This window comes from Alnus glutinosa, chromosome 1 (genome assembly GCF_958979055.1).
Source record: "Alnus glutinosa chromosome 1, dhAlnGlut1.1, whole genome shotgun sequence".
NCBI lineage: Eukaryota > Viridiplantae > Streptophyta > Magnoliopsida > Fagales > Betulaceae > Alnus > Alnus glutinosa.
Window position 1 is genome coordinate 8,413,539 of NC_084886.1, and position 22,231 is coordinate 8,435,769.

The 22,231-nt window shown below is 35.2% G+C and overlaps 4 protein-coding genes across 7 annotated transcripts; 2 read left to right on the forward strand and 2 right to left on the reverse strand.

Moving 5' to 3' along the window:
* Positions 1-5,828: 5,828 nt before the first annotated feature.
* Positions 5,829-11,482, forward strand: LOC133870518 (uncharacterized). Its single transcript, XM_062307682.1, has 4 exons — positions 5,829-6,416; positions 6,531-6,571; positions 10,277-10,764; positions 10,916-11,482. Exons 3-4 carry the CDS (start codon positions 10,597-10,599, stop codon positions 11,435-11,437), a joined length of 690 nt encoding a protein of 229 aa, XP_062163666.1. The 5' UTR covers positions 5,829-6,416; positions 6,531-6,571; positions 10,277-10,596; the 3' UTR covers positions 11,438-11,482.
* Positions 6,971-8,905, forward strand: LOC133870510 (uncharacterized). Its single transcript, XM_062307673.1, has 2 exons — positions 6,971-7,536; positions 8,330-8,905. The coding sequence occupies exons 1-2, from the start codon at positions 7,369-7,371 to the stop codon at positions 8,879-8,881; spliced, it is 720 nt and encodes a 239-aa protein (XP_062163657.1). The 5' UTR covers positions 6,971-7,368; the 3' UTR covers positions 8,882-8,905.
* A 347-nt stretch (positions 11,483-11,829) lies between the features above and the next one.
* LOC133870528 (protein-S-isoprenylcysteine O-methyltransferase B) lies at positions 11,830-14,796 on the reverse strand. 3 transcript variants are annotated; one of them, XM_062307692.1, is made up of 2 exons: positions 14,640-14,796; positions 11,830-13,028 (listed from the first exon to the last, which is right to left on the reverse strand). In XM_062307692.1, exon 2 carries the CDS (start codon positions 12,824-12,826, stop codon positions 12,233-12,235), a length of 594 nt encoding a protein of 197 aa, XP_062163676.1. In that variant the 5' UTR covers positions 12,827-13,028; positions 14,640-14,796; the 3' UTR covers positions 11,830-12,232. The 3 variants fall into 3 exon arrangements, with proteins under 3 accessions (XP_062163676.1, XP_062163683.1, XP_062163690.1); XM_062307699.1 differs by having other exon boundaries at positions 11,830-12,943; positions 14,640-14,761; XM_062307706.1 differs by lacking the exon at positions 14,640-14,796 and having other exon boundaries at positions 11,830-12,819; positions 12,944-13,025.
* Positions 14,797-15,850: 1,054 nt separating this feature from the next.
* LOC133858463 (superoxide dismutase [Fe] 3, chloroplastic) lies at positions 15,851-22,025 on the reverse strand. Of its 2 annotated transcripts, XM_062293934.1 has the most exons (8): positions 21,812-22,022; positions 20,799-20,888; positions 19,611-19,802; positions 18,484-18,655; positions 16,766-16,839; positions 16,659-16,685; positions 16,524-16,547; positions 15,852-16,441 (listed from the first exon to the last, which is right to left on the reverse strand). In XM_062293934.1, exons 1-8 carry the CDS (start codon positions 21,905-21,907, stop codon positions 16,316-16,318), a joined length of 801 nt encoding a protein of 266 aa, XP_062149918.1. In that variant the 5' UTR covers positions 21,908-22,022; the 3' UTR covers positions 15,852-16,315. The 2 variants fall into 2 exon arrangements, with proteins under 2 accessions (XP_062149919.1, XP_062149918.1); XM_062293935.1 differs by lacking the exon at positions 16,659-16,685 and having other exon boundaries at positions 15,851-16,441; positions 21,812-22,025.
* Positions 22,026-22,231: the final 206 nt, after the last annotated feature.

Sequence of the window (22,231 nt, forward strand, 5' to 3'; positions counted from 1 at the left end):
GTTTGGTACGTGAAATGACTATTCCATTAAAAGAAGAAAAAAAAAATGAATAGATTTTATTAGAAATTGAATAATATGAAATATAATAACATTGGTGTTAAAGTATACGATAATGATTTAACACTTGGAATAACCATTCCCTCACGAGCCATGGGAATTGTTATTAATTATAATGCCATTTCATTTCACATTCTTTAATTTTAAAAAAAAAAATTATTTACTTCCTTAATAAAATAAACATTCCGCAAACTAAAAGTATCCTTGAGATCGTAAGAACCTCCCGCCAAAACATTAGCCGTTGGTTCTAAATTATAATAATTTGGATAGAATAGTCTATTGCAGTAGTTATAATTTGGAAGCATAAAAACACTCTCAACCCTCCTCTTATAAGTTATGACATTGAAGGTCAACTTTGTGATACTTTTTCGTGCTTTCACCTGTCAATCCACGTGCAGAAAGTTGTAATTTATTGCTAACAGGTCCCCCTTTTTTCTTGAATAGGAAGGAAAAGAAAAAAGAAAAAAGTTATACATCAACAGGGGTACAAAAGAAAAACAAACGGGAAGGCTGACCCAATGAGAAAAGGTTGAGGGATCTGTGTAATTAAGAAGACCCATAATTTGTTGAAGAACTAGCTTGGTTGCATTACTTGCATAGGTTATAATGCACACTTTTTAACATTTCTTCATTCATAATTTTCTGAAAATTTTCTTTTATGGGAATATATATATATATATAAGAGAGAAATCATCATCATCATTATTCATCAACGCCATCATATCTTTATCATGAAGCATCGATAGAAGAAAAAGGAAGATTAGATTCAGCAACAGCTGGAAATAAGCATATTGTTTCCTTGCCAACCTTCTGATAACTTGACACTTATATATGGTCAAACACAGAGGGCCCTCTTTAGAAAATTAACCTTAAATCAAGAAGCCACATGCTATGCCCCCCCCCCCCCCACACAAATTGATGTGCATGTCCTATTGTATACAATTTGATTGAGCCAATCATGTGAAGCACAGGGGACTCTTTCAGCCATATATGTTTGAACTTTCATTTGCTTAGATTGTGTTGTCAAACTCTTTCAGGATCATACATGTATAGGGTTCATTGATATGACACTGCACATGTGCAGAAACAAAAGAATGAGGCCTCACAGTTGGTTGGATTCTTCTCTTTCTATATAGGTAATTAACTTGAGAAATAAACTAAAAATTTCTTGAGGTGGCAATGGGATGGCTTTAACTTACCTCCTCCACACCAACCAATACGACTAGCAATTTTTTACACGATCAATTAATTTAATGCAAACTCGACATAAAATTAGTATGTTAAAATTGAGGAGTTTGACCTGTTTGATCAAATTAATTGAGTTATAGTTGACTTATATATATATAGTCTTAAACACATGTCTTAACACAACCCGAATCTGACACACGATATTTAGGATCGACAATTTTTTATACGGCTTGCAAACCCAACATGAAAATTAATGGATTAAGATTGACTATATAATTGTATACCCATGTATAATGCATCGACACGACTCGAACCTAACATGAAAACACAAATTGTCACTCCTAGTCTCCTCCTACCAACCAGAATGTGTGCCCCAAATAACCAAAAAAATGGATTGTTCTCAATTTCATAAGTTTTGGATTGTTCTCAATTTTAATTTTGTTAAGACTAATACTCCGTTTGTTTCGGTGTAAAATGGTTTCCGTCATAAAATAATTTCGGGGAAGTCATTTTTCAGAAAAAATATTTTCCGTCGAAATCATTTTTCGGTGTTTGGCGCGTACGAAAAATTACAAATATTTTTTATATTTTAATTTAATCATATTAATTTAAAAAAATTAAATTTTGTTCACAAAATAAAAAATATTAATATAAAAATATTTTTTTAAATTTGGCATATACAAATTCCGACACAAAACGGCCGGATCCTGGCCAGTTGACCGGAAACCGGCCGTCCTGGCCAGTTTCCGGCCAGAACAACCGGATCCGGCCAGATGGCCGGTGATCCGACGTTCTGGCCGGATTCCGACACCTACCGGAGTCGGAATCTGACTTGTCGAAATTCAGCAATAGTTAACTGCTTGAACGTAAAGGTCGACTGCGTTGTTTAAAAAAGAATCGACTGCATCTATCATTTACGAAAAATGATTTACGCTTTTAAAAAGCGTAAATCATTTTTCGAAATTTATTAAGCATTTTTGGTCAAACGGAAATCATTTTCCGGTTGACCATTATTTTCGCCCCTACCAAACACCGAAAAATACCGAAACCATTTTCCAGAAATCATTTTACGCTGAAACAAACGATGCATAAATGGCAATGGGGTGCAATTTATTTCCCATTTCGAACACCTTTCTCCTCTCTAAGTTGAACTCTTTCCCAAGAGATCAGGGGTCAAATTTAATTTTTCAAATTGGGTGGATGAAGAATTTGAATTTTTTTTTTCTTATCAAAATAACAGAATTCAAAAATTAAGAAACTATAGTATTATAATAATAAAATGATGATGATGAATGTGAAGACAATGGTTTAGTAATGATCATGATAGCATTAAAAGACTACAATTTTATTGCTATATTTAATTAAACAGCTCTATTGAACACTCATCTCAACAAGCATACTTAGACTATATCTATATAATATATATATATATATATATATATGTATATGTATATGTATGTATATGTATGTATGTATGTATTAATTGGACAGCCAAACTTTTTTTCTATTATTATTTTATAATATTCTTTATTTTTGGGTGAAATCCGAAGGAAACGAAAGCAGCAAAAACTAATCATATTAATTTGATAATGATGGTGACGCTAATAATTAATAATGAATGAATTGAGTGGTCAACTACACTGCTCCAACCAATTTGACAACAGCAAGCTCAACTGCAAAACGAAGGTGCAACCTTTAATGGACACTTCAATCCATAACATTTCTTAGGTTTCAAGTTAATCAAATCCCATATCCTATTGTTTTATACAAATTAATAAAAAAAAAATTAAAAAAAATTGATAATTATTTGGACGGTGGAAGTGGACATTGTAAATTGATTTTGAATTAAGGTATTAATTGGAAATGTTGCAAATGATTTCTTAATTTAAGATAGATAGCTAATCAAGCCTAACCAATATTTCGTTGTAAGTTCAGTGTATGAAATTAGAAGAAAAAAATCTTTGGGGTAGGAAGATATGGTGAAGGAGAAGGCAGTGACATGTCCAACATGTGTGACCTATTGACCCATGTGTGTGTGCCATAACAGAGAAAAAGTGAGTGAATGAAAGGAGGGGGTGGTAACCACCTTTTGAATTATTAAAGGTGCCCAATTGTCCCCTTTTAGTTTATGAAAAAGACTTGAGAAATTTGGCAGCTTAGATTGAATGTGTGAGCAGTCTCCATCTATGAAAGGCTTTAGAAGAATGAACCTAGAAAAAACTACATGGACAAAGCTTTAATTGTGTAGGCTGTAGGGCCGTGTATGTTCTGATCTTGGTAAAGTTGGTTTGGTGTAAAGCTGTGTAGTAATGGGATAGACCCCATTTCACCATCACGTTATCAATGGGTAAAGGGCCAAAGTGGGGGGGACAGCCCCTGTGCTTGCACTCTCTTTTGCGTTTATGGCAAGTAATGAACCAGCAACCATAGTAGTCTTGCTAAGTGTACAGACTTTGGAAGCAAGGCACTCTCGGTCGTACTATCTTTCCCGATTCAAATTTTGATTAATTTTGTTGTGATGCAAAATGAGTCCATCTTGATGGGCCGGGCTTCCGATGGTCACCCATCAAATGACCCAACAGGCTCGACGACTCATAGCTCAAACAGCTAACAAGGCTGATGGCTCATAATCCAAAACAATTAACAAGAATTCGAGTGCACTCTTACCAAGATGTATCGTCCAACAACTAGTTATACAACAAACATAGGGAAAGAATCTCCATGTCAATAACAAAGTATTGACGGGAGTTTTTAAAACGCTAGAGACAAAAGGACAGAAAACGACAACTTATATACAGAAGGAGAATGCACTCACTTATGTACGTTTAATTAATTAGCCTTATTAAGACTATGCTAAAATTCTCTCTCACCCTCATCAATTGACTTTAGTGTCGGAGTGGTCTCGTTGGATCTAGCCCTAACGAACCCCTCTAACATGTTCTCTCTCTTGAATATCCTCCCTCTAGTGTTCAGAGTGGTCTCTCCGAATTCAATCCCGACGAACTTCTCTAACATATTCTCTCTCTTGCAAATCGATCTCTGTTTAACACAATAGTTTTACATATATGTCTTGGTTTATTTCTCTTTATTTATTTTTTTTATGCCTTTTTTCAGATTTATTATTCAGAGGGGCCTATAGAGGCCTACATTTAAGAAAGTACTTGTGCTGGACTAGGCCTGATTCCAACAGAGAATTGGACTCCTATCAGGCATTTCAATCTGAATAAAAAAGGGCTTATTGGTAGGCTCTTCCCTTATCTCCTGGACCCAAAACCCATTGGAACCATCTTCCCCTTGCTCGACTCGGCCCGGCGAAGTGCCATAAATCATTTCTTCAGACACAAGGAGTCTGAGTCTTACTCTTCTGTGTGTTTTTGTGTTAATTGGTCCAATAATCGTGTAGTAACCATCGTTACTACACGATCTCTCTCTCTCTCTCTCTGTGCCGAAGAGCAACAGCGATAGGCCAAAATTGCCTCCAAACCCCGCTTTGGAGTTTGAAACGCTATCAACCGAGTCTGCCACCAACACATTTAAACACCTTTTTATTTTTCTAAATGGCCAAATGGGGTTAAGCAAACCACTCTAAATTTATTCTTTTATATTGTTTTTAACTATTATTATAAATAAATAACACTTGTTACGATATTATTGATATTATTGTTAGGCCAAATTCAAAGGACCAGGTGTATTCTACCCTTTATATATAAGGACCGACTTCTCTCCAGTTGCTTTTCCTAATACAAATTCAAATGGGTATAACAAATATCCTCTCCAAATTCAAAGGGGTACAACAAAAAAACATGTCAAAATCGATCTGAAATATGACATTGGACATTTTATTGCAAATTAATATTGGGAGTCGATTTAGGATGTAAGCCCCTGTGAATGAAAAGGACAAGGACATATAATAAGATTAGAAAAAAGTACATATATTTTCTTGAAACTATCATTCTATTGTTAATGTGTTCATAAACTACTAATTGTGTCAATATCTTACCTAAACTATCAAAAAATATCAATGTTCTCCTAAAGCCAACAAAAAAGACAAAAATCACCATAAAAAAGTTTCAATAAGATAAATATATCATTATAAATTCTAAAAATAAAAATAAAAAACTAAAAAAATTTAAAGATTGATTTTTTTTTTTCTTTAAAAAAAAAAATGAAAATCCAAGAGGGTGGCCCAAACTTAAAATTATGTAAAACAAAAACTAAAAAAAAAATAAAAAAAATTTGTTTGTTTTGTTTTTATATAATTTTAAGAATTTTTATAATTTTATGAAATGTATTTTTGTTATTTTAGAGTTCATTGACATTATTTAGTAGTTTATGAAGGGACATTGAGACAATTGTTAATTTGAAAGACACATTGACAATTGAATAATAGTTTAAAGGAGTATGCGTATTTTTTTCATAATATTTGTTCAAAACACACCCACACTATATATATATATATAAAATAAGATTAGATTGATGTAAGATAAAATTGCACATGACAACAAGGACAATACTTTAAATCCCAATTCATTAAATTTAGAAAAAGCCATATTGCCTGTTGGAATTTGAAAATTCTTGTACTCTCTTGCTTCTATTTGCCAACGACACCTTTTTCTGTGGAATTCTAGTTAAAAAAGCACGTATGTTCTGCAATGATATATATATATATATATAATATTATAATTGTTAAACGAGTTAATTAAAGATCAGGAATATATTAGAATTCTGGAAGCGCCACTCAAACGGATAATCCATTAATATATTATAGAGCCGCGTGGAATACACCCAGATTGTGATAAGAGGAATCTTTGAGCTTTTCCATGGTGTCATTGGTGTTCTATCTGTCTTTCCCCCTTCCTCCACCCATGGTGAAGACTGAAGCCTCCTTATAGAAACAAGAATGTTTTCTAAATCCCTAGATAACGCAGAGTGCAGAGATATAAAATAAAAATAAAAATGATCACTTCTTTATTTTGGATGAAGAAATTAAAGCAATTCAGAATAAGAGAATAAAAAGGGTAAAAATATGGCATAAATCGACCGTATGGTATCAAAAAAAAGCGTTGAGGAATATTTGGTTTCTTCCAGATCGGTGGGCAGGTTGATAGTAAAAGTTTTCTGGAAAGGGGACACCACTGACACCAAGTGAACATTACAAATTCACAATGATGGTATTCTAAATTCATATCCTCCCCAATCACGTACGGTTCATAATGTCATCTTTATCCTATGATTCCTATCACAATCACAGTTCTCTTTTTTTTTCTTTTTTTTTTCTTCAACAGGTCTTTCTTCTTTTCCACAACCTGATTTATTTGCTTACTGGGTATGTTTGGACTTCAAGCTCTTTTCTTGGGTTTTTAATTTAATTCTGCATGTGGTATAAATTTCCTTGATCTCATTTGTACGTAGTTATATTACATGTTTGAATTCATTATGCTCTTTGCTATACACGCTTTGGTGATTCTATGATTAATTGCTGTTCTACTATTTTGTATTTGCTCAATGTTACTGTTTCTAATACCATCTTCCATATGTTTGAAAGAATGTCTGTCAGAAGTGAAAATTGTTATATGTTGAGAAGGAAGTAATTACTGATAAGATCTCTTTTAATCGTTTCTTAATTAGTTAATATAAAATAAAATGTATGTATATGTATTCTATATATCTGGTGTTATATCGTTTTCAAATGTCTTTCTGTAAACCAATTCGATAAAACGAAACTGTTCAGGACAATAAAATATATGTTAGGGGTCCGATGGTAATAGTGGGTTAGTAAAGGAACATGATGAGTTACATCCCCAGGCATCAAGAATTTAGAGATATTTGCATGAAGACGCAAACATATAATATTTTAGTAATATTCATGCAGTTTGGCAGATATACATTATGCCATATTCCAAAAGCCAATGGGTTCACCGGCCGCCACCTCCCTCCCCTTTAACCCACAAAATAATGAGGGGAAATCAAAGAAAAATTCCTACAACCAGCATATTTTTTCAGTGACAAGGTATGAGGGGATTACCCGCTCAACTCCGCACATACATCTCCCTATATATAGAGCTGCACATAGTATACATAGCATAGACAGAAAACAAATTAATACAACTAAGGCAGGCAGGCATGGAATGGAGGAAATGTTATCTGGACGTGATACTGGTGCCATTAGGTGTGCTAATAAACATTGCCTATCATGCTTGGCTATGGCATAAAGTCCGGACACAGCCACTTACAACCGTCATTGGAACATATTCAAAGGCACAGCGCTTATGGGTCCCGGCGATCACGGAGGTATGGCTTATGAGGTTGCTATAATTTATCACGTTAATCCATATTGTGTGCGCGTGTGTGCGCGCGTGTGATACAATGGTTTTGGAGCATTGGTAGCAAAAGCTAGCTTAATAATACTTCTAAAGCACATATGATCCCTGGAAGCCACTTCCAAATTAAGAACAATATTTGATTTCTGGACTTCACTGCTTATCTGTAATAACATGTTGGGATAATACTTGTATAATCCTTCTTTAGTTGTCGTTTTTTCACTTGTAGCTGTTTCTTAAGGAAAGTTTATAATAACTTAAGAGTTGCATTAATTAGAGAACCAAATCATATCAATCTGAATTACTGCAGAGACATTAACATTTAGTGATTTATTTTTAATAATCAGCTACTCTTTTACCAGTGGTTAATTATAAAGTTTCCCTGAGATGCCAATTCTCAGAAGACAAAAGGCATCTTTATCTTCTTCTTGCGATATTATGCAATAATATTCTCTATTTAGGTTTGTACAATGATGTGCATAAATGAGAAATAACTTTTTGTGATTTATAAGGATTCTTGTACAGTTCCCAAACTACTAATATGGAAAAGTTATACACATCACGAAGAAAGTTTATGCTCAACACTAGCCCCTGTCAAACCATCGGTTCTTGCACTATACTATTGGAAAAACTCATGTTAATCTAATTGGGTTTAGTTATGTTACATTAACCATTCATACTAATCATATCTTTTCAACATGAAACTTAATTGTTTTCCCCTCATGCATTTATACTCAACAAAATCCAATACACACATGTTGCAGGACATTGACAAGAGGAGCATACTGGCAGTCCAAACTCTGAGGAACATGATAATGGGATCAACCCTGATGGCCACCACGTCAATCCTTCTTTGCGCCGGCCTCGCAGCAGTGATTAGCAGCACATACAGTGTTAAAAAGCCACTCAACGACACTGTTTATGGGGCTCAAGGGGAATTCATGGTAGCCTTAAAATATGTGACACTTTTAATGACCTTCCTTTTCTCGTTTTTCAGTCACTCCATGTCCATTACGTTTCTAAACCAAGTGAGCATCCTGATTAGCACCCTAGGGGAACCCAAGTCGATACTGAGTCCAGAGTACGTGTCTGATCTTTTTGAGAAGGGTTGCCTTTTGAACACAGTGGGCAATAGGATTTTTTACGTAGGACTTCCTCTTCTGCTTTGGATCTTTGGGCCAGTGCTGGTTTTCTTGTGTTTTGTCGCAACGGTGCCAGTGCTTTACAGCCATGACTTCCTGTATGGGTGTGGGAATCGAAAGGTGAACTTCTGTGGACAAATGGAATCTGCATATGCAGATAAATTGGAATCATAGTATGAAATTGATTTCCTTGCTTTATTTGGCATTAATTTTTTTTTTTTTTCCTAAACAAGATTATTATTAAACATAAAAGAAAAAGCACACTAAGGAAGGAGCCGGGCTCCAACAATCATCCCAATTATACAGTTCCTACAAAGCATAAAAAAGAGGGGGAATGAACCAAATATTGGCCCCACTCAATGACTTCTTGGCACGCAGGCCAAGGAAGGGGCCGCCATGAACACCCTTTTTTTTAGGCAATCTTAAAGATGGATTGTTTGGAAAAACTTCTATTGCGATGGCTAAAAAACCTGGTGAGCACAATAGGAAAGAATTTAGTGAAATCTACTGGCCAAAGCCACTAGAAATTAGGATGCCTAACCACTTATCTGATCATGTGAGTTTTATAAGTAATTTTTCACAATCACTTACTTGAATTCTCTTAAATTTAGACAAATAATGATATACAATACTGATCCCTGTCTCTCTTTGGCCTACCTCAACACTTGTTTAATGGGGCATTAAATAGGGTACAATTAGAATATCTGTTGTCGAGGATGCTCTCTTTGACTAATTTTTCTAGTCAGCTTCGCAGCTCTGGTTGACCATTATTTAACTGGACAACTTTGTCGACCATTTTTTGTAGTCGAATTAGCGGCTCTAGTTTGCCATTTATTTTGCTCTGGTCGGCCATTTTTCAGCTTCGATTGGAAGATGGCGAGCTGTGAGCACAACCTACAGAACTAGTTAATTGGAGGATTCATTGTAGATCTTCTAGGGGAATCATATGGTGATGGTCTTTCTAGCGGGGGTTGTACATATGGGGCAATGGGTGAACATGGTCCATGAGTGTACGAAGAGAATGGAGATGGCTCTAGAGTTCTCCAATAAGGGTAGAAAGCAAAAGATCTTATGAGAAATCTAGATGATGGTCTTGTTGATTCTCGTATGTCGTATACATTGACAGCTGTTGATGCGGATTTTTGTATGGTCACATAGATCGAATCGATCGATGATAGAGCGATGAGCAGCTGCAAACATGAAATGACTATTGGAGTGATGGTGGGGGGAGAGGTTCCAATTTCTTAGCCTCGTAAGGGGCTCATAGCTGTGTAACAGTTATCAAACGTACGGGTTGCTCAAGGTGAATGAGTACATATATCCCCATAACCCAAGAATTAGAGATATTTCTCTTGTAAACATATACAAAAAGTTTTTTATTATTTTCTCTCTCACACACACACAAAATAATATTTTAAAAAAAATAAAAAAATATAATAATCTTAGTGTGGTATGCATAAAAAAATGAGTAGTTAAAGTAAAAATTTATACTTAGTTATTTTGACTATTCTTGCCGGAGATGCTATAATATTTGAGAAGTGCTACATTTATCTAAGTTTTTGCAAGCAGGTTGGCTTATATATTCCAAAAGTAAATTGCCGATTCACCACCATCTCCCTCCTTAACACACAAAACAATGAGGGGAAAGCAACAAAAAGTTCCTACAAAATTAGGCAGACGTACCTATTTTTCAGTGACAAGGTGAACGATTGCTCTGTGTCTATGCCTTGCTTGGGCCTTGGATTACCCACTCCACTCCGCATATACCTCTCCAGTCTCCCTCTATATAGAGCTGTTATAGATACTATATATACATAGCATACACAGAAACCATATTAATTATACAACTGAAAGAGGTAGAGAGAGAGAGAGGGAGAGAGAGAGAATTCATGGAATGCAGGCAATATTATCTGGACGCGATGCTGGTGCCATTAGGTGTGCTGATAAACATTGCCTATCATGCTTGGCTGTGTCATAAAGTCCGGACACAGCCGCTCACAACCTTCATCGGAACATATTCAAAGGCACAGCTTTTATGGGTCCCGGCAATCATGAAGGTATGAGGTTGCTATAATTTATCACATTAGTTCATATTATGTGGCAGTGCTAATTAGTCATTTGATCGGCCCTCATTAAAAGTAAAAAAAAATTTCAAAAGACCGATTGACATATATAACAGCTCTAGTAGGAATTTTTATATTTTGGCAGGACATTGACAAGAGGAACATCCTGGCGGTCCAAACTCTGAGGAACACGATCATGGGATCGACCCTGATGGCCACCACGTCAATCCTTCTTTGTGCCGGCCTCGCAGCAGTGAAAAGCAGCACGTATGGAGTCGCAAAGCCACTCAACGACACCGCCGATAATGGGGGTCAAGGCGAATTCATGGTGTTGTTAAAACATGTGACGCTCCTAATCACCTTCCTGTTGTCGTTTTTCAGTCACTCCATGTCCATAACGTTTCTGAACCAAGTGAACAACCTGATTAGCACGCTAGAGGACCCAAAGTCGATAGTGACGCCGGAGTATGTCTCTCATCTTTTGGAGAAGGGCTGCTGTTTGAACGCGGCGGGCAATAGAATTTTTTACCTCGCGCTTCCTCTTCTGCTTTGGTTCTTTGGGCCACTGCTGGTTTTCTTGTGTTTTCTCGCAATGGTGCCACTGCTTTACAACCATGACTTTCTGTATCAGTGTGGGAATCCAAAGGTGAACCACATATGTAGATGAATTATAATCACAGTATGAAATGGATTTCCTTGCATTATTTGCCTTTTTTTTTTTTTTTTTTTTTCTAAACAAGATTGCAATAAACATTAAAAGAACAAGTACATGAAGAGGGATTGGAGGACCCAACAATCACTTAATACAGTCAGAACAATGTGAACGGAATGGAGCTACTCTAATGGCTAGAAAAACTTGGTACCCACAATAGGGAAGATTGTACTGAGAAGAAGCAACTGAAGCAGAAGGGTGCTTTAGTTATTTTTATTTTATTTTATTTTTTTAGTGGAGGTGGTCGCCCTTCCTCAAAGTTATCAAAGACAAATTAGACTAGAGGGACAGAATCCGAGTTTCTCGTAATTCCAGAAACTGAGAGGAACTTGTTAGTCAATCAACAGTTATAACTAGGTTCTAACTTTAATATATAGTGAGTGCCAGCTTGCGATAGGCATGTTCGATTTAAGGTGAATTAAAATAACTGCAGAAAAGGATAAAAATTAATTGTCCTAAATCCTGACTCCCCTAAGCCTTCTGCCTACTTACAAAAGCCCTGTGGATTCATTTGAGCTTCCACCAACACAATACTGCAGCTGCAGTTGGATAATTTCTCCCAAACATGAACCATAAGAAGAACCCATCTTCAGAATTCCAGCAAGCATAACTTGGTCACTCCTTCAAGCCATTGATCAGTTCAGCTTCAGAGAAATTCCCAGTACCTTCAAGAAAACGACAATTAGACCTTCTTAATAAACACAAGGGCGGCAATGTAAATGCAACCCTGCTCACAGAATCCATAGATCATCAGCTTACAAATGGCACCCCAGAAGGAACTCGTCTGCCATATTCCACATACTGCAACCCAAAAAATTGCCTCAAGAAATGCTCTTCATATGGAATCCGTTGCGCAAAGAAGCGCCAAACAACAACCACAAATGCAATTGTTGACACGGGATTACAGAGCATTATCTGAGTACCAACTGACCAGATGAAGAAACCACAGTATCCAGGATGTCTTACAAATCCATAAATTCCATGAGTAATCAGTTTGTGATCCTCCGCACGAGAAATCCTGATAAGATGTGTGAAGGCCTGACCAGCTGTAATTATTGCTGTTTTCCTTATAATTTCACCGATTATAACCATTCCTAGGCCCAAGTTGCTTACCCACCAGAGCTCCTTCAACCCAGGAAAAAAAGCAATTTCAATGAAGTACTCCACCAATGAAAAGATCATTGCAAAAAGATAGTTTGTACTGATCAGAAGAGACTTAAGAGTAACATTTGAGCTCCCATGCGTGGCAAGTGCTAAAATGTATTCAGAACCGTGAAAGAAGATTATTGCAAGGAACATCTGAGATAACTGCCTGTAAGCTGTGTAACTGAAGATTTCTGTCATTTTTGGCAAATAAAAGGAATTAATTTCTGTCTCAGATGCAATGTAGTGAGACCTACAGCCTTTAGCTATCTCAGTGACGGACTAGGATGAAGAAACTTGCTGGGATTTTCTTCAGACCTGAAAATGATGCAGAGCGATAAAACATTGATACTGAAAATTGAATCTCCAAATCACCCAAAAGATGCTTCAAGAATGACATTTCCTGCCAAAAAGAACAAGGATCAAAACAAGAGTTCAGAGACTTCTGCAGAAAGTGAGGATTCAGTGTTGCAGGAAAATCTGAGGATGCAGGATCAAGTGGTTCATGTATGCCATATGGCACATCCATCAACTACTAATGTCACAAATAAGAAGGCCAAAAAGTTGAATTATGTTCACTATAAAATTGGGGAAAAACATAAAGGGAAGTGGTCATTCAGCCACTAAAATATGATCTTAGGGACCTTGGTTAAATCTAAAATGCCCACAAAGAATATGAAAGATTTCAAAGTGCCCAAAGTATGGGTAAGCATATTGCAAGGAATATGAAAAACTTCCAACCAACTCCTCAGTTCATTATGACTGATTGCCTTTAAAATAAAATTAAAAAAAAAAAAAAAAGAAAAAAAAACAAGGAATCATACAACTATTGACTCCATAAATAGATCCATCGATTTGGCCTAGTTTCTTTCTACTCTCAACTGCCACAAAATAGACACACTAAGGCCATTTCCTCTATTTCACAGCCAAAGAAAGAATCTACATATTGCCAAGACAACGTTTTAAACTCAACTATAATTAACTTAATAGAGCAGAAAAGTTATTCTTAGTTTTTAATTACAGTTTTCAGTGAAGGTGTAAGTGGAAATCCCTTCTTTATTTATTTAATTTTTTTCCCATCCATTGTTAAAAGAGAGGTGCTACACTTACCAAATTTTTTTCCCAAATGATGTGTCAATCATGGACTCTCCTATTTTGGAAAATGTGTCACCATCTCATGGGGTGGTGACTCATCATTTGGGAACCACTTTTGGGGATGAAAATTTGGGAAGTAGAGCATTTTCCTTGTTAAAATTATCATTTAAAACACTTCATTGATTTTTTTCTTGGAAGCTAACCCCTATCTGTCGTCATAGAATATATGCTTAAGGAAATCTTTGGATATCGGGTATCACCTCAATAAATCCCACAAACTGGGGAATAGAAACTCAACATTTGTCAGGAAAACAAGTTGTAACAGAAACACCTGCCAGCAAAAACAGGAGAAAAAAGAAAAGAAAAGAAATTTTCTTCATCTTCTAATTCACATCTTCACGTCAACTACTTCAAGTAGTTGTTTCACTCATACCTCTTAGGGGTAGAGCATTTATTTTCTCAGTTATTTTCTCAGTTCCCAGCAAACACAAAACCCAAGATTCAAAATTCAAAATATCTTTGTATTTCCAAGTTTCCGCAGCATCCAAAGCAAACGGTTTTGATAATTCTCCTCAACAGCACAATGCACAGATCACAACCCAGAATTCAATGAAATGAATCAAATCTCATAGAAATTAAGGTATACAGAAAACATAAAATAGTTTGAACCTCAAGATCACGTGGTGGTGATTTCAACAAAACCCAAATAGTTTCTCAGTTCGCCAATCACAATATATCACACTCCATAATTTCAACTTATTCTTTTTTCTATCAGAAGCTTTTCTCAGTAAGCAAACAGTACATTTGTCGTTTATCTTATGAACTGCACACTAAATAAAATCACAACCCGACAATCTAAAGAAACACATCAAATCTCAAGCTTATCAAATTCATCGTATTAAAATCTCAATGAGATTACCTGATTATTGATAGTTTGCTCTTTCCAGTAAAACTTGGGTCGGGCGAGCTGAAGAAAGCTATAGACTTTTGACGGCAACCTTCGAAAGGGGGACGAGGAAATTTAAGAAAAGTAAAATAAAGTATGTGAGAGAAAAATAAAATACCCTAAAGGAAAAATCCCTAATAATATGTAAGAAAAGCAAATCCTATCATAAAAAAAAAGATAATAAAGATTGACGGACTAATATGTATTATCTAACAGATTGGGGTTGTTTAAATTTTTATTTTATTTGATCTCATTTAATAATAACCTATTTTTTCACATGGTAGACACCATATTTAATATTTTGTGGCCTTTTTGGTGTAATTTTTTTTAAAAAATAGTAATTACAATGTACAGTTAATAAAAATGTGATAATTCCCTTAAAAAAAAAAAATGTGATGAATTAGAAATGTAATTAAACGTTAATAAAATCATGGTACCTTTAAAATCGCGTATATATATATATATATTAGCAAACCACCAAAACTTTTAATTTTTAATTTTTTCTTCATTAAAAATTTAATTTATTCAATTATTAGATTAATCTTTTAATTTCATTATATTTTATTTTGAATAAATGAGGTTTCATAAAAATAATAATTATTGCGAAACAAACATTAGAAAATGTTTTTAGGATGTTTTTAAAGTGTTAGTTCAAACACCAAAAAAATCATTAGTTTTCAGTAAAAATGTTCGGTCGAAAATACTTTCCATTAAAAACGCTTTGCGTGGAATATTTTCTAATCTTCGGATTTAAGGGCTTGTTTGGCAAGTCACATTACAGAACAGAACAGAACAGAGTAGTGGATTGTTAGTTTTTGAAATTAGTAAAAAGTGATGATGTGATATAAAATAAAAAGAATTTGTATAAAAAAGTGAAAAAGTTTTGTATTGTAGTGAATTTTTTTATTTGAATAATAATAAAAAATTATTAATGTGATATAAAAAAATGAAAAAAGTGGGAATGTTTTGATGTTAATTAGTAGTGAAAAGTATAAAAAAATTAAAAAAAAAAAAAAAAGTACATGACCAGTACTGTAATGTATTGTTCCTTGACAAACAACCCCTAAATTCTTTTAACGCAACTTTTTTACACGAAAACACCAAAATAAGCTGCATAAAAGTAAAATATTAAAATAATAATAATAAATAAATAAATAAAACTGTATCGCAACTCTTTGAGAAACGGCATAATAATTAAGTACAAATTAGTTATCTAGAGCAAAAATGTACTTCTTCATTTCGCTTATTTTTGGGCACACATGAGAAAATCAGTACATGGCAAAATACCTACTACTAGTGTACATTCTCTGCCAAAAAACAGCATGGGCATCTCTTACAATGGGAGATATCATCTAGGCAACCCACTCAATGGTGTTACACAAACATCATAGAAAACATTACAACATTGTAGCAAAGCATGACCAAACTAGCTCTGCCGCCATGGAACATTACGACTTTTGGAACACTCCAAAAATTTCTTCTGGTCAACCAGTCATTGGTGTTATAGAAGCGGTTTCACAAAAAAAAATCATTAGACCTTTCTTTACCAAAACATGGAGAGAATACCCCTGCCACCATGGAACTCCCAACTCTAACCTGAAGTGACTTGGAAGGGTCATTCAGCTGCAGATTCTTGGTCGAACAACATCTCAAGCAATAGGAATTTTAGGTTCGCCTAAATTCACAAAGGCCTCAGCACGGGCCATGCGTGCCATTGCCACATTCCAAGATACAAGGTGGTTCATAAAAACATTCACGTACTTCCCTTTATCGTTCTGTTTAGAAAAAAAGCCCAAGATCATTAGGTAAAGATCTCATGGTGGTGAAAGAAAGGGTAAGGCTATGATGCTTGCTTACCTTGTAATCCAGATAATAAGCATGCTGCAAGAAAGCAAGCAGAGGTACTATCAGCAGTGAAAGAGGGGGAAAAAAATTGTAGATCTCCTCCATACACCACACACACAAGTACGCACACACAGATCATTGACATACCTCCCACATATCTAAACTGATGATTGGCTGCCCAAGAAGAGATGATTAATGCAATTAGTAAGGTAAAGAGTGAGGAAGCTGATGCAGGAAAACAGAGATTTACTTACTATGTCATCCCATACTAGTGGGCAAATGGCATTTGACGTTTTGATTACTGCAAGTCGTCTCTCTTCTCTCTTCACTAGACAAACAAACAACAATAATTACCATTACTTGAAGCAATTGATCAGAGCAAAGCAAGGCATAAAATGAGTTCCATAGTCAGCATAACACTTTGGAAACAAAAGCACATCTCTCTCTCTTGCCCAAAGGAAAGGCCTATCAAATGCATGCTACAGTGTAATTCGGTCTATTATCATAAAATTAAGTACTACATAATATTTAAAATAAGGTTTATTAAATTTTCAAGGCCCTCTTTCTTATCCCCTTTTTCCTAGTTATGGATGTTTCCCTTAAGAAACTCTTAAGAAGACACCATGTACACTTGCCACTCATAGCTATCAGTGATTGAACATAGTGAGGTATCTTCACAGAGAAGGGTGACATCCAAAAGTTGAAATTTGGTACAAGTATCGGTGCAGCCACACATGCCCTAAGATGAGGCCAAGTTTATACAACACCCCACTAGTCATGTTGTATAGTGATACGTTCAAAATTTTAGGGCTTACGTGGCAGTATCGAATCCCCAAGACAGTAGTGAATAAGGAGTAGAATCTCCATATATTATTTCTTTAAGTATTTAGTTTAATAAGGAAAGTATTTTCCATTAGTTATTTCCTTCTTAGTTTATTTTCCTGCAGTGTCTTATGACGATTAGACCTAATGGTTAAGTCTTATGACCTAGCCGTAATCTATTTAAGTGTAACCCTACTCAATGAATAAATATGCTGAATATTATGAAAACCTAGACCTTTTTGGTTGTTTTGGAGATCAAGGCTCTCTCGAATAGCCATTGGAGATCAAGGCTCTCTCGAAGTAGCCCATATCCTTTTCTTTTGTTTCTTTTTATTATTTGATTGCATCATATAGGTCAGTCACAATGCCATCAAGAACATCCATCCATCACATCAAGAGAAACATCGAAGGCAAAAGGAAAAAAAAAAACTATTTTCCAAAACTTAGAAAATCTAAGAAATCAACCAGCAAAGAAGACATGAAGCAACCAATTGCATCCATCTAGCCGAAAAGTGATCTTCAAAAATAACCCAAGATTACATTGTTGCATGATATGGTTCAGCAAAGGTATCAAGTGGACTGGACAGGTCAAAGCAGTATTTAATAAGAGGAACCACTATGCCAAAAATTAAGCATATGATATATGAAATCTTGAATTTGATGAAGTATAAAATATTTATGTTATATTGCAAGAAGAATTTACATAGGCATAAAAATAGATAAAATAGGCAAACCAGCCCACTGTATAGTAAATCATGTAAAGGCCTTTGCCTGGGTCAGAACAAGTCTAAAAGTGAAACTTACATCTGGCAGAAGACTGAACAGGCCAGAAAGCCAAGACAGACTACTGCTGGTCTTAGCTTGAAAAGTTATAATTAAAGAGGGTGTGCCAATCTATCCAACATCACCTCAGACTAGTGATACAATTTAATTATAATTTTACAAACATGACAATTAGGTTTTACATATAAGTAATGAGAAAAGAGAATATATACAGAAAATCCAGGGAGTTTTTCATGATTTGGTCCTCCAAATTTTAAACATCAACAAAGGTTACTCGATGTCACAGGGAGTGAACAGATTTCTAAATCAGAAATCCAAAATACATCAACTTTGATCGCATAAAAAATCAACTTTGTAAAGGACTTACAAACAAGCCAAACCCAGCCAGAGCCAAACAGTGTGAGCGCTGCTTCTACAAACTTCTCCCTGAAATTTGTAAATGAACCAAAGTCCTTTTCGATCTGCTGAAGGACACCTAGTATGGGCATGCTCCCTCCTCCAGGTTGCATGCTTTCCCAAAAGAAGTCATGATTCCAAACCTGCAAATGAAGATTCATGATTGAATTTTTTTCCCCTTATATTTCTTTTGCTCTTTTTGTTTTGCTTTGTTCTGGTGTGAGTGTGTTTTTTTTTTTAACACGGGGGGGGGGGGGGGGGGGGGAGGTCACGAATTAAATTCACTGTAAAATTTTCATACATAACTAAATAAGAAGGAAAAAATAATAACTGTTAAAATGTTTGTCTAACAATATTAGAATAGATAGAGAATACACAGGTGTAGGAAATTTCCCCCACTAATAACTTTTTTTTATTACAAGGAAACTAATAACTAGAGAGAGAAAGACACAAAATTATAAGAGCGCACAAAAAAGAAAAAGTTTCTAGGATATCAATTTTAGAATATATCATCCGTTCTACTTCAAAACTAATAACTAGCTCAATTGCTGTAACATTGTCTTCCAAACTGGATTGAAAAGGTACATAAAACCACAATCACGCTCCAGTGAATAGGCATAAGATACTTAAGTTCAGTTTCTCACATAAGTACTCTAAACTAGACTTCAATTGTAGTCACTCTATTCAACTGATCCTCCAGAAGATCCCACAGATGGAACATATAGAGTAATGATTAAGCTACCCCCCCCTCCCCCAAAAAAAAGAATATTAAATACAAAAATCAATTTTCTGTATCAACTTGTCTTCCAACAAAGAGAACTTCAGTTAAGAAAGAACATTCTTATAAAGCCCAGGGCCAATATGCCAAAGCCTCAAGACATGATATAGCATTGAGGTTCACAATAACTCATACCACAAGCTAAGTGTTCATTTTACACATTGATTACCCTGTACAAACCACAGCGAATTTTTTTGACTCAAAGATATTGATCAAGATCTCTAAATGGTTCAAATTATTGACCACTAACCAATTCACAAAGACAATTAAAATGTTGAAGGCCAGAAAGGATACCAATGAGCTCACAATCTAGTAAGTACCTGGGCAGCATTGTTGAATTCGGGTGAGGGGTTTCCATTATTATATGTTACTTTGACAAGCTCATCCAACGTGCAGCCATACAATAATTGGTTCTTTTCCAACTGTTTGTTCAATCCTTCTACATAATTTCGATGGTGACCTCCCCAATGCGTCTCCAGTGTCCTCCGACTCATGTGCGGTTCTAAAGCATCCTACATATGGAAAAGCAGCGCAGATAAGTCAACATAAAACAAAAATCATTAACCGAGGAGAGCGCCCTACAGGAAATTGCTACAAATTGGAGTGACTAGGTTTCAATGCCAAATTGTCAATAGAAAGATTCCTTTTATTTGAACAGATAAGTAACTAAGCACATTCTCCCTAATACACTACCCGGAAATTCTGATTCCATTAGTGTAAAATTTTCCTCTTCATCTACAACGGTACAGTCTTTTACCCCAAAGATAATGATAAATGAAACACCTAATGCTGAAATAACTGAATGTATCTAATAAAATTAATTTTTGTAGTAACCCTCCTCAGAAGTGAGGTACAATATAAGACAAATAGGAAGATGGGAATGATGCAACAAATATCCTCATTCATAATATTTTGTCTGTTGCATTTCCAATATTTTATGTCTTAATGAATAAATTTACTACAGGTACTTTGCATAAAATTCAAGGAGCCATCTGTAAACATATTCCAGCTCTTAAGAGAGAGAGGGAGGGAGGGAGAGAGAGAGAGAGGGAGAGAATAAGGATAAGGAATTATTTCACTGACAAGCTTCTCATTTAAACAGATATAAAGTACATCAAGAACAACTGTCAGAAGTAGAATTTATGGAGAATCGTTTCCAAGCATTCAAGCATCTTAAAACACAAAAAGTGAGATTATGTTCTCAAGGCTAATAAGGTTATAAGACTCCTGTAAAGGCATATCAAAACCATTAAAGATTTTCAGAACTCTGTGTTTCAACCCTTGATTGTGTTGGCACTTATGGATATGGTAGAACTGACTTAGTTGAACTTACATTATGGACCTACAAGTGGATTAGCAGTAGTCCTGCAAAAAATTTTCTCCCATTATCCCGTCTTTTTCTTTTCCTTACTCTTTTTTTTTTTTTTGGTATTGTTTTGTTTTTTGGCAGGAGCATACACCATAGAATATTAGAATCTAGAAATTCATATACTCAACTAATTACTTACAAGTTTATAAGGAGGTGTCCTCAAGCCGTAGTAAGCAGAAATTTTTGGAGCTCCTTGAGGCCGAGCAAACCATCTTTCTTGCCGCTTAGACTGAGTACAGAGAAAATTAGGAAATATGTTTTACAAGATACTATCAAGAAGACATTTACCATGAAGAATGATTCAGAAACAGTTTCATTTGACACAAAAACAACAGTAATTAAAGGGGCAAATAACTATTTGACTTGAGACGTATTTACCAGAAGGTACCACGTCGGCCAAAAGAATATTACAGTGTTACTGGTAGAGGAGCACTTCTAAATGTATTTCATCGTGGTTGGGGTTTTAGTACGGTACATGAATAGCCATTAGTATTACTTACAAATTTATCACTACTTGGTGTTTGTTTAGTAAGAGCTATTGATATAGGTGTAGCCATTCTAAGGCATAATTATTCTGTTACCAAGGGGTGTCTATACCAAGCTATTGATATTAGTAACAGACACTAAATTGACAGACACCAGCCAAATCATGCAACCAGTAATGCAAAAATGTTCATAAAACAGTGCAAAACTCAGTCAGTTGTTAGTTTAGGAGTAAAAGTAGCCACATTGTTCCCAAAATAACACTCCATTAATCACTTAATCCCCTCTGGTAAACACCCAATTGACATTTTCTGTTTCTAAGAAAAGGTGACCTCATAATATCACATCGAAGAGTAACACCAAGTAGATGTGAAATGCAAGCACTTAGCAATTTATCATTTTTTTTTTTTACCAAATAAAAAGGTCACCGTTAAGCTTTGCAGTTATATCTTAACATGTCTGCAACAAAATAAATACTATGTAACATTTGGGGGTTTGACAAATCTTATCAATTAAACAATAGAAAACCTTAATCTGAATACAAACAGACATCTCTAGCACAAACAAGTATTTCTCCTTGTGAAATCACATCAGGGGCAAAAGCATAAAACCGGAATTTAGTGGCAGACAGTGAGAGAAGCAAAGAACAATGTAAAGACTGGAACTTACCAGACAAGGAAGCTTGGGGCTCTTGAACCCCCGTGAGAAGTCGGTCACTGAAAGATGAGAACTTGCAGAGAAAGCACCATAACAACAGGATCCCATTTCTGCTTTATTCCTCTTGCAACTAAACAAGCATGTCTTCAGAACAGTGGTTTCTAGTTCTGCAAAGTGTGCTTTCCCGCTATAAATATGAGTAAGAAGACGGAGGAGGAGATAATTGTGTTGTTTTATTTCCCGATAAAATTAGGATAAATCGATCTATTTAAATATTAGGAACTATTTATCAATAATATTAAAATTATCAGGGTTTATAATTTAAAGAGGGCATTATAAACGAATCTTTACGTTTAGGATTGACAAATAATAATTAATTAATTTTTATAATTAAAATTAATTATTATTTGTGATATATGATTTTTGTTTTAT